Source organism: Natator depressus, chromosome 23 (assembly GCF_965152275.1).
Source record: "Natator depressus isolate rNatDep1 chromosome 23, rNatDep2.hap1, whole genome shotgun sequence".
In the NCBI taxonomy this organism is placed as follows: Eukaryota; Metazoa; Chordata; order Testudines; family Cheloniidae; genus Natator; species Natator depressus.
The window spans coordinates 21,456,474-21,471,108 of record NC_134256.1 but is presented as its reverse complement, the minus strand read 5'-3'; the positions used below and the strand labels follow the sequence as shown (position 1 = coordinate 21,471,108).

The following is a 14,635-nucleotide window of genomic DNA, read 5'->3' as shown; positions in this document are numbered from 1 at the left end:
CCCCCCCTATGCCTGCACTACCCTCCTCTCCCCCCCACATAGCACCGTAGGGCTGGAAGGGACCTTGCAAGGTGTCCTAGTCCAGTCCCCTGCGCTCACGGCAGGACTAAGTATTATCTAGACCGTCCCTGACAGGGGTTTGTCCAACCCGCTCTTAAAATCCCCAGTGACGGAGATTCCACCACCGTCCTGGGCAATTTATTCCGGTGCTTCACCAGCCTGACAGCTTGGAAGTTCTTCCTAATGTCCAACCTGAACCCCCCTGGCTTCAGTTTAAGCCCACGGCTTCTTGTCCTGTCCTCAGAGGTTCGGAAGAACAATTCTTCTCCCTCCTCCTTGTAACTGCCTTTTCTGTACTTGCAAACTGTTCTCCCGTCCCCACTCCAGCTTCTCTTCTCCAGAATAAACAAGCCCCGGGTCTTCAATCTTCCCCCAGAGCTCATGTTTTCTAGACTTGTCATCACTTTTTTCTTGCTGTCCTCTGGACTTTCTCCAGTTCGTCAACCTCTTTCCTGAAACGTGGCGCCCAGAACTGGACCCGATACTCCAGCCGAGACTGTCTCAGCACGGAGCAGAGCGGAAGAATCACTCCTCGTCTCTGGCTTACCACACTCCTGCTGCTACAGCCCAGAATGAGGTTTGCTTTTTTCACAACAGTGTTACACTGTTCGCACCCCCTCCCACCTGTCATTTACCCTGAGCTCCCCCTCCCTGCCCCCAGCTCCCCCCACCCCCTGCCCGTCACCCAACCCTGAGCTCCACCCACGCCGCCCCCAGCTCCCCCTACCCGTCACCCACCCGAGCTCTCCACCCCCACATTCCCCCACCCCCTGCCCATCACCCACCCCTGAGCTCCCCCTCCCCGCTCCCAGATCCTCCTGCCCGTCACCCACACCTGAGCTCCCCCTCCCCAACCCCACATCCCTGCCACCTCCAGCCCGTCCCCCACACCTGAGCTCCCCCTCTCCGCCGACACAGGCCGGGGCCTTCAGCTTGGAGTCCAGGTTGTAGTAGGTGCCTCCCACCTGGCGCACGGCGATCCAGTGCTTACGCCGCACGGGCAGGGACACGAAGCCCAGGGACACGTTGGAGGGCACGTTCACGATGAAGCCGTGAACCCGGCTCAGCGCCAGCTGCTCCAGGGGCCTGCGGCGGGGGGGGGGGGGGGGGGCAGAATTAGGGGTTACACCGAGACCGAAGGAGGGGTTGCTCCAGAGAAACAGCCAGAGGGGGACATGATGGTGGACACACAGCGGGGAGGGAAAGCAGACGGACAAGGAGGTCCCGGGCGGCAGGGAGCATCCTCCAGGCCCAGGGTATTTCAGGGCCGACGTTGGCCTCTCAGCTAGGGTGACCAGATGGCTCGATTTTAGAGGGGAGAGTCCTGATTTTTTTTTTTTTTTGGGGGGGGGGGGGGGCTGTGTCTTATATAGGCACCTATCCACCTCCACCCCCCCACCCCCCCGGTCCTGATTTTCCACCCTTGCTGCCTGGTCGCCCTACTCTCAGCGCCAGCTGGAGCCAGGCCGGGGTCACACATGGCACCAGGGGCCTCTGCGATGTGACGGGGAGGGGGGGTCTGCCCCCTGCCTGCCCCCTCTCACCGGCGCTTGTCCCACCAGATGGCCGCGAAGTCCAGACTCTGCAGCGCCGCCATGATCACGTTGACGTCGTAGTTGCCTGTGCCCAGCACGCTGCGATGGGGGTTCAGCCGGGCGTCCGGCGCCAGGCTGGGGGGGGAGACAGGTCCCCGTCAGTGACCCGGGGGCAGCCGGGAGAACGTGGGGCGCCGGGCGGGGAGCTGGGTGGCTTGGAAGGGGGAACTGGGGCGGGGGGGCAGGAGCAAGGGGCGCCAGGCGGGGGAGATGGGGGGTGGGGGGCACCGGGCAGGGGGAGATGGGGGTTGGGGGGTGTCATAAATATAAAGGGAAGGGTAACCCCTTTAAAATCCCTCCTGGCCAGAGAAAAATCCTCTCACCTGTAAAGGGTTAAGAAGCTAAAGGTAACCTCGCTGGCACCCTGACCAAAATGACCAATGAGGAACCAAGATACTTTCAAAAGCTGGGAGGAGGGAGGAAACATAGGGTCTGTGTGATGCTTTTGCCAGGGATAGAACAGGAATGGAGTCTTAGAACTTTTAGTAAGTAATCTAGCTAGGTACGTGTTAGATTATGATTTCTTTAAATGGCTGAGAAAGAATTGTGCTGAATAGAATAACTATTTCTGTCTGCGTATCTTTTTTTGTAACTTAAGGTTTTTGCCTAGAGGGGTTCTCTATGTTTTGAATCTAATTATCCTGTAAGGTATTTACCATCCTGATTTTACAGGGGAATTTTTTTATTTATTTCTATTTACTTCTATTTCTATTAAAAGTCTTTTTGTAAGAAAACTGAATGCTTTTTCATTGTTCTCAGATCCAGGGGTTTGGGTCTGTGGTCACCTATGCAAATTGGTGAGGCTTTTTATCCAACATTTCCCTGGAAAGGGGGGTGCAAGTGTTGGGAGGATTGTTCATTGTTCTTAAGATCCAAGGGTCTGGGTCTGTAGTCACCTAGGCAAATTGGTGAGGCTTTTTACCAAACCTTGTCCAGGAAGTGGGGTGCAAGGTTTTGGGAAGTATTTTGGGGGGAAAGACGTGTCCAAACAGCTCTTCCCCAGTAACCAGTATTTGTTTGGTGGTGGTAGCGGCCAATCCAAGGACAAAAGGTGGAATATTTTGTACCTTGGGGAAGTTTTGACCTAAGCTGGTAAAGATAAGCTTAGGAGGTTTTTCATGCAGGTCCCACATCTGTACCCTAGAGTTCAGAGTGGGGGAGGAACCTTGACAGGGGGGCAGGGGAGGGGGAGATGGGGGGCGGGGGAGGGCAGACGGGGGGCGGGGGAGGGGGGGGCGCCGGGCAGGGGAGATGGGGGGGGGAGGGGTGCCGGGCAGGGGGAGATGGGGGGCGGGGGGGCCCCCACCTCTTGCAGATCTCGTCGCCGCCTCCTGGGTGAAGCGCCGCTGCTGCAGGACGTTGTTCAGGGCGTGCACGGCGCAGAGCTCCCGGCGCTGGCGCTCGTGGTAGACGCCGGGCCCCCCGCCCGGCCCCGCGGACATCGCGCCCCCGGCCGGGCGCTGCGCGGGGCGAGGGAGCCTCACGGCGCGGCCCCGAGCGCGGCTGCCTGCGCAGGAGAGAGCGAGAGAGGCGGGCGGCGGGGCTAGGCCACGGGCTGGGGGACGGACCCCCCCCGCTCCCCGACCCCCTCCTACCCCCCTCGCACCCCCCCGCTCCCCTCCCCCTCCTACCCCCCCACTCCCCTCCCCCCGCTCTCCTACCCCCCCGACCCCTCCTACCCCCCTCCCACCCCCCCGCTCCCCGACCCCCTCCTACCCCCCCGACCCCCCCCCGCTCCCCGACCCCCTCCTACCCCCCCGACCCCCCCCGCTCCCCCTCCCCCTCCTACCCCCCTCGCACCCCCCGCTCCCCTCCCCCCGACCCCTCCCCCTCCTACCCCCCCTCTCCCTCCCCCCCACCCCTCCTACCCCCCTCCCACCCCCCCGCTCCCCGACCCCCTCCTACCCCCCCGACCCCTCCACTCCCCTCCTACCCCCCGACCCCCCCCGACCCCCCTCCCCGACCCCTCCCTTTCCCCCCACCCCACCCACCCCACCCCACCCTACCCCCCTGACCCCTTCCTCCCCCAGAGCAGGTACCCGCGGGGTGAGTTCCCCCCCCGGGCTCCCCCAGCCAGGCAGAGCCGCCGCCCCGGGGGCCCCCCTCGGGTGGGGGGGGGCAGGACGTGCCTGGACCGCCCCGCACGGGCCCGTCTCCTCTGCGAGCTGCCGGCCCCCCCGGACCTACCCTGGGGCTCCTGCTGCAGCCGGGGGGGCCCCTCATCCCCCAGCCCGGAACAGCCTGAGACCAGCCCCGCAGCCACAAGGCGTCGGGCCCGGGGACTACAGCTCCCGGCATGCCCCGGGGCCGGGCAGCACCACCGCTCCCAGCGTGCCTTGCGCCAACCCGAACTACCGCTCCCAGCATGCACCACAGCTCCCAGCTTGCAATGGGGGGCAGGTCAGCGCACTCCCAGCCTGCACCGGGGGCCAGAATGACCACAGCTCCCAGCATGCAATGGGGCCAAAGCATCACAGCTCCATCCTGCCTCGCGCCAACCCGGACTACAGCTCCCAGAATGCCCCAGGGCCAGAACTGGGCATCTCCCGCCATGCACCGCGCCAACCCGGACTACAGCTCCCAGCATGCCCCAGGGCCAGAACCGGGCATCTCCCACCATGCATCGCGCCAACGCGAACTACAGCTCCCAGCATGCCCCGGGCCCCCTGCCCTGCAGCTCCCAGCATGCACGGTGCTATGAGTGACAGCTACAGTTACAGGCTGGGGGTCCCCCCCCCAAAAAATGACCGATCCCAGCATGCACCAGTGACCCGGCCCACGCCTGGCACGACAGCTCCCCGGGGCCCCCGTTTCCTCTGCCCCGCTGGGGTCCCCTCTCCGGCCTGGGTGGCCCCCCAGTTCCCGGCCCCGCCAGGCTGGGGACCGGGGGGGTCAGTGATCTGTTTTCACTCCCTCGCTGCCCCCCGTCTCGCTGCCCCCCGTCTCCAGGCCGAGTTTCCCCTTGGCTGCGATTCTCTGCTCCGTGTCCCCCCCGGCTGGACCCCTCATTTTCAGCCTCGGACCCCCACTCCCGTTCCTTGTCATTTCTCTTGTGTGTGTATTTGCTGCCCCCAGCATGAAGTGGGGCTGGTCCGCGCTTTGCGGGTCTCCCCCTTGTGCGAGGGGGGCGGGCCTTTAGTTTTGGGCCAGGCCTCGGCCCGCCCGTCCCGTTACCCGCAATCAGGGTCGGCGGAATGGGGGAGCCAGGGGGCCCTGGCTTTGCCCTCCTGTTTCTTACAGTCCATAAGGGCGAGCGGCACAGAGGGGAGGGCGGAGAGGAGCGAGTGGGGACAGAGTCTTGGGGGAAGGGGCGGCGTGAGGATGTGGGTGGGGCACGGTTCAGGTGCTGGTGGGCCCCCCACTTTTAGGGAGGTTCCATCGCTCCTGCCCACAGTGGGTACAGCTCCCAGCCAACATCCCCTCTAATTTTTGACAGGCCGCGTGCGCAAAACGTTTCTTCTGTGCCAACTTTTGACAGGCCATGTGCGCAAAAAATGTCTTCTGTGCAAATGGGTGTGTTTCTGTGCACATTTTTGTGCGCGCGGGGTTTCGCCGTGTGTACGGGGTTTAGGATCTGTGTGCACACGGGCACAGCTTAGAGGGAACAGAGCCCGGCTTGCACCAGGCCCCCATGCACGGAAAGCTTACAGCTGAACACAGTGACCTTTATCTCCCACCGGGAAGCTACGAAGTACGGCGCCCAGTGGCAAACACACGACGTGTGTGTCCCCGTCCCCCTGCCCCATGCACCGGTCTACAACGAACTGCGGGAGAACTTCACAGTGACGCACACCCCGGGAACGGAGGTTGTGATCGTAACTGTGAAATGTCCGTAACGCTGAGCAGGGCAGGTCTTGCAAAACTGACCATTGACCTCATTGTGCTTTGAAACTTCCCTCGGCAGAAGAAGAAGAAGAAAAAACTGGCTGCTTTTAACCATCTTAATGTAAATGAAACAAGCCCAGAAACGGTTTCCTTGCCTCATCAGATCTTTCTTTTTTTAAACTTTCCTTTTATTTCTTTTTTTTTTTAGTCGTTTACATTTAACACAGGACGGTACTGGATTTGCTCGGTTTGTCTCTGCGGCTGTTGCCGGATCGCGTACGTGCGGTTCCCAAGGAGGGCTGTGGCTGACCCGTCAGTTCGTCACTCCGGTGTTCATAATGCTGAGGTTCCACTGTACAGGTCCCGTCATTACCCAAAAGCAACCGCCTACCCCAGTCTCTGCAGGACGGGGTTACGTACACTGTGACTCCCACGCAGCTCCGGGGAGCAAGAACTACATCCCCCATCACGCCTCTGGGACCAAGTACGAAAGATTTCCCACCCTTCCTCCCTGCCACCCTCTCTGCAATGATCTCTTAGGCAGAGGCAACGCCCCCCCCCCCCCCCCCGCAACACACACTGCCAGCCCCACTGGCTTCGGCCAGGTCCCTGGGGCTGGTCCCTCCGGCCCCGAACCAGCATCAGCACAAAACGACATGCCCTTGGTGGCCCTGGCAAGCTGCAGGGGAAATGAGAAGGGGAGGTCAGAGGGGCTGATCTGTGGGGCCAGGGCCCCCCTACCCACCGAATTCAGGAGAGCCCCCAGCCCAGGGCAACCCCCTCCCCCCAGCACAGCCTGCAACCCAGTTACCCCATGGAGAGCCCCCAGCCCAGGGTACCTCACCCCCCACAGAAGACACCTTGGCCCAGGCATTAGCCAGTCCTTGCAGCCCCTAGTGACAGCTGCTCTCCCCAGGTCTGGGGGACCCCCCCCGCCCCCACTCCCCGCAGTTGTGTCCCCCAGGAGTCGCTCTCCCCAGGGCTCAGTCTGTCCCAGCAGGCAGATTCCGCCCCGCATACACACCCAAAGGCCCTCCACCCTGCCCTCCACCCTACCCTCCCTTACCCAGCAGGCTGCTCCAGAACGAAGGGAAGGTGGCTGCCCCAGTGACAGCTCCAGGGGAGGCCGGGTTCCTGCGGCTGGTGGTGACCGTGAAGGCCTGGTCCCCGCGCTCGCCGGATGGGCCGGTCACCTCCACCTCCACCACATGCCAGTCAGGGAGGCTGTGGGGACGGGAGGGCAGTGAGGTCAGTGCTGGGGTGGGGGGGGACCATGCTGGGGGAAAGAGACATGGGGGATGCAAGGATCAGGGCAGGGAGCAGCACTGCCCTGGAGACAGCAGGGTGAGGGCAGCCATGCACAGACGGGCTGGAGGGGAGCAGAGAACTGGGGCAGGGGTGCATGGAGCAGGGAACTGGGGGGGGATGCAGGGAACTAGAGGGGTGCAGGGAACTGGGTGGTGCATGGAGCAGGGGGGAGCAGGGAACTGGGGAAATGCAGGAAGCAGGGGCTGCAGGGAGCAGGGAACTGGGGGGTGCAGGGAGCAGGGATCGGGGGGTGCAGGGAGCAAGGATCTGGGGGAGGTCCAGGGAGCAGGGGGGGTGCAGAAAGCAAGGATCTGGGGGTTCAGGGAGCGGGGGGGGAGCAGGGATGGGGGGAGCAGGGAATTTGGGGGAGCAGGGAACTGGGGGAGTGCAGGGAGCAGGGGGGGATGCACTAACTTGGGGTCAGCAATGAGACACCCCTGGACCCCATCGAAGCCCAGGCTGGGGGCGGCCATGCAAGCGGCCGCCATGGTGTTGACATTATTGGGGGCCAGCGGGCAGAGAGCCCGCACGGGCCCCTCGTACAGCACGGCCCGCGCGGCCCCCAGCCGCTCCCTCAGCACCCCCTCCAGCCGGAAGCTGTCCGGATGCTTGATCATGGTCACCTTCAGGCCCTGGAAAGCGAGGGCAGAGAGTCAGCCCTGCGGGGGGGGGGATAGCCCCCTTTACCCCCCCACACACTTCCCCAGGGGAGCAGAGACAGTTCCTTATCGCTGTCCCTTGCCCCACACCAGGGTCCACGTGCCCCCCTCCCCAGGCAGGCCCGAGACCCCCACCTGCAGCACGCCCCTGTCATCCATGCGCTGGATGTCCTCGCCGCCCCACAGCGCCCCCCGGGGCACATACAGCGTGTGCCCCCCACGCCGGGCAGCTTCCCGCAGCCGCATCTCCGTGGCCTGGTCAGCCAGGGACGTGGGGGAGCCCACCTGGGGAGAAAGAAACCTGGAAAGCTGCATGCAGTAAGCCAGGACCCCCCCACACACACACACCGCACACACCCCAACCAGGGCACCCTCACTCCCCTTGGCCACCCCTACGTCACACCCTCACCCCCACAGAGAACGTCCCTGCCCGCTGCCACCCCGTCCCCCTAGGCGTCCCCTACATGGCACCGTCACAGCCCCAGGGCTTCCCCCTCGTGTTCCCGCATCTCCGGCAGGGCCCCGTGCTGTGCCCGCTCCATGCCACCCCGTCCCCTGGGTACCCCGCTGCCGGCCAGGGATGGTGCCGCTCCTACCCCTCACCATGAAATCTGCCCCGGACAGGAAGGTCGCGCCGTGGTCCCGGACAATGCAGGGATGAGCCACTTCCACCACTAGATCCGCCTCGCTGCAGGGACAGGAGACAGCGACCGGAGGGTATGAGGGGGGCACATTAACGCTGGCACTGCCCATGCTGGGCTGGGCTGTAGCAGGAGCCACAGGGTCTCAGGGGCCGGGTCCTGCAGCTGGGGTGGGGGGGGTTTCGGGAAGCACTCACCGCTCGGGGCACCGGGCCGGGTCCTGCAGCTGGGGTGGGGGGGTGTGACGAAGTGGGACTGTTCTTAATGGTTCCTCCGAATATTGTGGGGGTGCCTCAATTTCCCTTATGCAGTTCTTAAGTATCTAGGTGGTGGGGTAAGGGTGTATGATCACTGCAGAGCCCTAGAGGGCAGGTGTGTGCAGGGGTCTGGACACAGAGAATGGCCGACACCCTGTTTCCTGGCAACTGATGGCCTGGACCCTTCCCCCCTGCAAGGTGAGAGCTAAAGGGTTGGAGAACAAAGGAATCAGGTGACCTCCTGGCCTGGGAAAGGAACAAAGCCCAGAGGAGGGGGGGCTGGAGGGAGTTTCAGTTTGGGGCTGGCTAGGACATGGAGTGAAGGGCAGACGGGGTTGTCTGGCTCACTGCCCTCCAAAATGGACCCAGCTGAGGGGTCCTGTTCTCTGCACCTGCAAGCTCTGTTTTAGACCATGTTCCTGTCGTCTAATAAACCTCTGTTTTACTGGCTGGCTGAGAGTCCCGTCTGACTGCGAAGTTGGGGTGCAGGACCCTCTGGCTTCCCCAGGAGCCCCGCCTGAGCGGTCTCGCTGTGGGAAGCACACGGAGGGGCAGAGGATGCTGAATGCTCCGAGGTCAGACCCAGGAAGGTGGAAGCCGTGTGAGCTGTTTGCCCTGCAGACAGGCTGCTCACCGGAAGGCGACTGCCCCAGAGTCCTGACTGGCTTCATGGGGAGCAGTTCCAGAGCATCGCCCGGGCACTCCGTGACAACTGGTGGCAGCGGTGGGATCTACTGCACCCCGTGGATGGCGCTTCCTGCAGTAAGTGACTGGGGAGCAGTAAAACAAAGGGGGATTGATGGGGACTAGGCGTGCTGAAGATTCAGAGAGAGACGGTTTCAGGGGGCGGTTAACCCCTAGGATTGTGTGACCAGAGAAAAGGACTTTTGCAGTAACAGGGTCCCCCGGGGGACTGCAGCGAGCGGTCCCAGGGGCGGAGGAGTCTGCAGCTCAACCCTGGCAAAGAGGTGGTGACCTCGAGAAGGGCTGGCACACTAGGGGTTTTCCCTGGAAACCGTGGGGAGCTGCGAGCACACAGGCCTGTGAGTCCACAGCAACTTGGGAAGAGCGGAGTGATGGTCTGTCACCGTCTTCTTAAGAAGGACATTGTAACCCTGTGCAAAAAGAGAGGGTTGAGCATTGGAAAGTTCACCAAAGCAGAGTTAATCGTGCAGCTGGAGGAGGATGACCGCTCTAAGGAACAGATTCCTGACCCCAAACGGGGCTATAGCAGGATCTGGGAGCAGCTGGAGTGGGAGCCAGGCATCCCCAAGACTCCTGTCCCCGACCAGACGAGGGTCTTCACGATCGGGTTCCCCATCCGGGGATCGGAGATGGACGGGATTGGAGCTGAGTCCGAGAGAGCAAGAGGACTGTGAGAGACAGCGAGAGCCCGAGAAAGAGCTGCAGAAGCAGCAGCAGCATGAACTGGCGGTGGGGGAGCGGAGAGGCCTAGGGAACCTCCCCGGGGTGAGTGGGGATAGACCCCGGGGGGCCAGTTCCGCAGGGAACCTCGAGACTAAATTGCTGCCCCTGGTTAAGGGGGGGGGGATGTGGATGCCCACCTCACTGCCTTTGAGCAGGCTGGAGATTTGAACCAGGGGGACCCTGCGGAAAAGCCCCGGTGTCTAGCTCCCTTGCTGGGTCCCAAGGCCATAGACTCTGTCGGCCAGATGGGTGGGGAGGTGGACAGGCTCCCACTCCTGACCCCAACCTATATGTCTGTGTGGAGTTTCCTGGGGCCAGGCCCCTCGGACCCCCAGTGGGAGCGGAAGGTGATGGTCAATGGGGAGACATTCCTGGGGTGGCGAGATCCTGGGACAGAGAGAACTGTTGTCAGGCCCTGGGTGGTGCAGCCTCAGAGGTTGAGGGGCTGTGTGAGCTGGGTGAGGGTCCCAGGGACGAAGCCCCTCGCCCTGCCTATGGCCCAGATCCCTGTGCAGACCCAGGAGGGGTGGGGCTGGCTGGTTGTTGGGGTTCTCCAGGATATCGGCTGCGAGACCCTGTTGTGGGGTGACTGTGTCTCTTTGGGACAGGATCCAGGCCCTGCTCCTGTAACTGCCAAGGGTTTGAATTTGAATCCAGGGAACCAATCGGTGGAGAGGGAAATGGTCAGTGAAAATGCAGATGACCTGGCTGGCAGCAGGGAGGAGCCGCTAGGCTCAGGCTACCTGCCTGCCTGTAAGCAGACCCCTGGGGCTGGGTGGGACAGAGAGATGCTCCCTGCGCCCTTGCACTCCGGAGAGGGGGCTCACGCTGGCTCTGATGCAGTGAGGAAAGCAGCGAGCTCGCTGCCTACCCCCACTGGCACAGCAAGGGCAGCGCTGAGCACAGGGGATGCTGAGACCCCAGCTGAGTGGGGGGAGACACAGGCAGGGGAGGGGATCTGTGGGGAGTGGCAAGGTGCTTGGTAAGGAAAGTTTGGATGAGCCTAGGCAGCCTTGTGATCTGATGGCTTTGTCTAGTCAGCAGGGTGGGAAGGCGAGGAGAGTGGAAGATGAGTGTCCCTGGACCTTACCTGTTAGCTGGGTGGAGAATTGGGACAGTGAAGGAAACGTGCCTGTGCCTGTCAGAGGTATTGACTTGCCTGTGGAGGGAGCTACCCTGATCTCCAAGCAGGTGTCTGTGATCAGCCTTGTGTGCTGGGACAAGGGGAATGAGATCCCAAGCTGTGTGTCTGGTAAAGGAGAAAGTGTGTCCGGCTCTTCTTGGTCTGTGGAGCAGACAGAAGGGGCCTTGCAGCCTGTGATGGTTGAGCGTTGTGCAGTTGTCTCAGAGCTGGTTCTGGATTCAGCTAAAGCCCAGGAAGGGAATGGTCCTAAGTTTGTGTCTGCTCAGGAGAATGGCCCTGTAACTAGGTCGCATCCAGTTAGTGTCTATGTAAAATCCCAGAGACCAGACAATTCTGGTGCTTGTATTTTGCCTGTTGCTCGTGTGTGGTTGGGAAAGGGTGTCGCAACTCTGTCTAATCAGGGTGAGATCCTAGCCAGGGCACAAGGAGAGCGTGAAGGTGATGTGATTGTGTTACCTATGGAGGGTGTGGAAACCTGTAGCAAGAAGGAAAAGATTCCTGAACTTGTGTGTGGCAAAGGGAAGGAGAAGGCTTCTGACCATTTATCTAGGAAGTCTGTCAGTTTGCCTGAAAGGGGATTGTGTAGGAATCCACCGGACGGGCCATAGGTAATTCTGGATGTAAGGGAGACCCAGAAAGAGTCTGTTGTTGCTCAGGAATGTGTTCCTCTAGAGCAAGCCCTAGGTAAAGAGGGTAAGAGCAGAATTTCTGGGAGGGGTGAATTGTTGCATAGAAAAGCCCTAGGGAAAGGAATCCTCATGGAGTCTTTGCAAGCAGTTTACTGCAACTGAAGGGTGTGAAAGTGATTTAATCAAGAAAGTTTCAGTTCCTAACAGCCAGAAATTTTCTGTTGTGAATGGATCCACTGACTGTCCTGTTGAAAGACCCAGTGTGGATAGCTTTGAGAAGGTCTCAGATGGAGTGAAAGCTGTTAAGAAACTTAAACAGTCCTATAACCAAGTGGCTGTGTTTGGCCAGCTTGTTGGGGAGAAGACCCAATCCAAGTTTGACCCCCTGGGGTTTTGGGGTGGCCAAAGGGCGGGCCGCAGAAACCTTCCCACATGCGGCCTGCGAGTGCTATCGACCACCCCCGACCTAAGGGAGGGCGTGAAACTGGAAGGGCCTGGTGTAACTCCTACCAAGGAATGGCAGAGACGCTGGGGCATCCATGGGAACGTTGGTGGCTTCGAACTTCCCCAGGTCACCGCCTAAAGTGACCCCGCTCAGTTCGATCTCGAAGGGGGGAGAGATGTGACGAAGTGGGACTGTTCTTAATGGTTCCTCCGAATATTGTGGGGGTGCCTCAATTTCCCTTATGCAGTTCTTAAGTATCTAGGTGGTGGGGTAAGGGTGTATGATCACTGCAGAGCCCTAGAGGGCAGGTGTGTGCAGGGGTCTGGACACAGAGAATGGCCGACACCCTGTTTCCTGGCAACTGATGGCCTGGACCCTTCCCCCCTGCAAGGTGAGAGCTAAAGGGTTGGAGAACAAAGGAATCAGGTGACCTCCTGGCCTGGGAAAGGAACAAAGCCCAGAGGAGGGGGGGCTGGAGGGAGTTTCAGTTTGGGGCTGGCTAGGACATGGAGTGAAGTGCAGACGTGGTTGTCTGGCTCACTGCCCTCCAAAATGGACCCAGCTGAGGGGTCCTGTTCTCTGCACCTGCAAGCTCTGTTTTAGACCATGTTCCTGTCGTCTAATAAACCTCTGTTTTACTGGCTGGCTGAGAGTCCCGTCTGACTGCGAAGTTGGGGTGCAGGACCCTCTGGCTTCCCCAGGAGCCCCGCCTGAGCGGTCTCGCTGTGGGAAGCACACGGAGGGGCAGAGGATGCTGAATGCTCCGAGGTCAGACCCAGGAAGGTGGAAGCCGTGTGAGCTGTTTGCCCTGCGGACAGGCTGCTCACCGGAAGGCGACTGCCCCAGAGTCCTGACTGGCTTCATGGGGAGCAGTTCCAGAGCATCGCCCGGGCACTCCGTGACAGGGGGGTTTCGGGAAGCACTCACCGCTCGGGGCACCGGGCCGGGTCCTGCAGCTGGAGGGGGGGAGGTTCGGGAAGCACTCACCGCTCGGGGCACCGGGCCGGGTCCTGCAGCTGGAGGGGGGGAGGTTCGGGAAGCACTCACTGCTCGGGGCACCAGGCCGGCTCCTGCAGCTGGAGGGGGGGAGGTTCGGGAAGCACTCACCGCTCGGGGCACCGGGCCGGGTCCTGCAGCTGGAGGGGGGGAGGTTCGGGAAGCACTCACCGCTCGGGGCACCGGGCCGGGTCCTGCAGCTGGAGGGGGGGTTTCGGGAAGCACTCACCGCTCGGGGCACCGGGCCGGGTCCTGCAGCTGGAGGGGGGGGTTTCGGGAAGCACTCACCGCTCAGGGAACCGGGCCAGGTCCTGCAGCTGGAGGGGGGGGTTCGGGAAGCACTCACCGCTCAGGGAACCGGGCCGGGTCCTGCAGCTGGAGGGGGGGTTTCGGGAAGCACTCACCGCTCGGGGCACCGGGCCGGGTCCTGCAGCTGGAGGGGGGGGTTTCGGGAAGCACTCACCGCTCGGGGAACCGGGCCGGGTCCTGCAGCTGGAGGGGGGGGTTTCGGGAAGCACTCACCGCTCGGGGCACCGGGCCGGGTCCTGCAGCTGGAGGGGGGGGTTTCGGGAAGCACTCACCGCTCAGGGAACCGGGCCAGGTCCTGCAGCTGGAGGGAAGCCGGCACCTGCCCCTGCAGCTTCCGCGCATCCCGGTTCCAGACGAAGGCGAGTTCCAGGCCGTGCCGGGGTCCCTCCTCCTGGAGCCTCCGGACCAGATACTGGCCTAGGGCGAGGAGGGGGCTTGACTGACATGGCTGGGAACCCCAGGGGCCAGTACACCCAACTCCCCCCACTCCGCGCCCGCCCCAGGACAAGGCCCCTCAGGTTGAGGGGGGTGGAGCTGCCCCCCCACCAGGCCCAGAATTCTTGCAGCAGGTGCCGTGGTGCGGCCCATAAAGCCTGTCTTCCCCCCCACCCCCGTTTCAGCCCCCCGTCCAGCCCCCAGGGCCCCAGCCAGGGAAGCAGCAGCCCCCCGAGCCCTGGGTGAGCCCCAATCCCCCGGGAAGCAACTGGCAGGCAGGGCGGGGCGGGGGGGTTACGACATACCCAAATGTCCAAAGCCCACGATCCCGACCTTCCGTCTGGCCGGCCCGTCGCACATCCTGGCCCGCTCGCCCCTGGGCCGAGACACAAGGACAAGCCGGGGAGCGTCACGCCGGGCAGGGCACTGCCCCACGGAGCGGGGGGCGGGAGGGTGTCACTCTTTGGGGAGGGGCAGGGACGCCGGGGCCCAAAGCGCGGCTGCGGGCCCTTGTGCGCCCATTCACGCCAGTCCCAGCAGAGCACAGCACATGTCCCAGTCAGCGTGGGGCTGGCTGGGGGGGGGCAGCGGGGGGTATGACAGGTCCCACGGCCAGTCCACCAGAACAGGGTCCGTTCCCCACCCTCTGGGACCAAACCGGCTACCACGCTATCTGTCTATCCCCAGGCAGACCCGTCTCTCTGTCCACCCCGCCCCATCCAGCTGTCTGTCCGTGGTGCTGTGCCGGCAGGATCGGGGCTGCCCCCCTCCATCTGAAGCCAGACCGAATCCTGGGCCCCAGCGACCTTCGTCCCACGCTCCCTTGAGAGAAGTTAATGGTCAACCCGGAGCGTTTAACCCTTTGTGGGGTGCAGGTGGCTTCGGTGTCCTGGGCCCTGCGACT

General features: G+C 62.5%; 2 protein-coding genes across 2 annotated transcripts in view; both read right to left on the bottom strand.

Annotated features, from left to right (window-relative positions):
• JOSD2 (Josephin domain containing 2) overlaps positions 1-3,098 on the bottom strand; it is a 3,575-nt gene extending 477 nt beyond the window's left edge. The window contains 4 exon segments of the mRNA XM_074937446.1: positions 952-1,146; positions 1,605-1,730; positions 2,962-2,977; positions 2,980-3,098. Of these exon segments, the coding sequence (XP_074793547.1) occupies positions 952-1,146; positions 1,605-1,730; positions 2,962-2,977; positions 2,980-3,097 (455 nt within the window). The 5' untranslated portion in view covers position 3,098.
• A 2,934-nt stretch (positions 3,099-6,032) lies between these two features.
• Positions 6,033-14,275, bottom strand: ASPDH (aspartate dehydrogenase domain containing). The gene is made up of 7 exons (XM_074937517.1): positions 14,037-14,275; positions 13,569-13,713; positions 8,051-8,135; positions 7,583-7,732; positions 7,203-7,420; positions 6,547-6,704; positions 6,033-6,159 (listed from the first exon to the last, which is right to left on the bottom strand). The coding sequence occupies exons 1-7, from the start codon at positions 14,089-14,091 to the stop codon at positions 6,122-6,124; spliced, it is 849 nt and encodes a 282-aa protein (XP_074793618.1). The 5' UTR covers positions 14,092-14,275; the 3' UTR covers positions 6,033-6,121.
• Between the last annotated feature and the right edge of the window lie 360 nt (positions 14,276-14,635).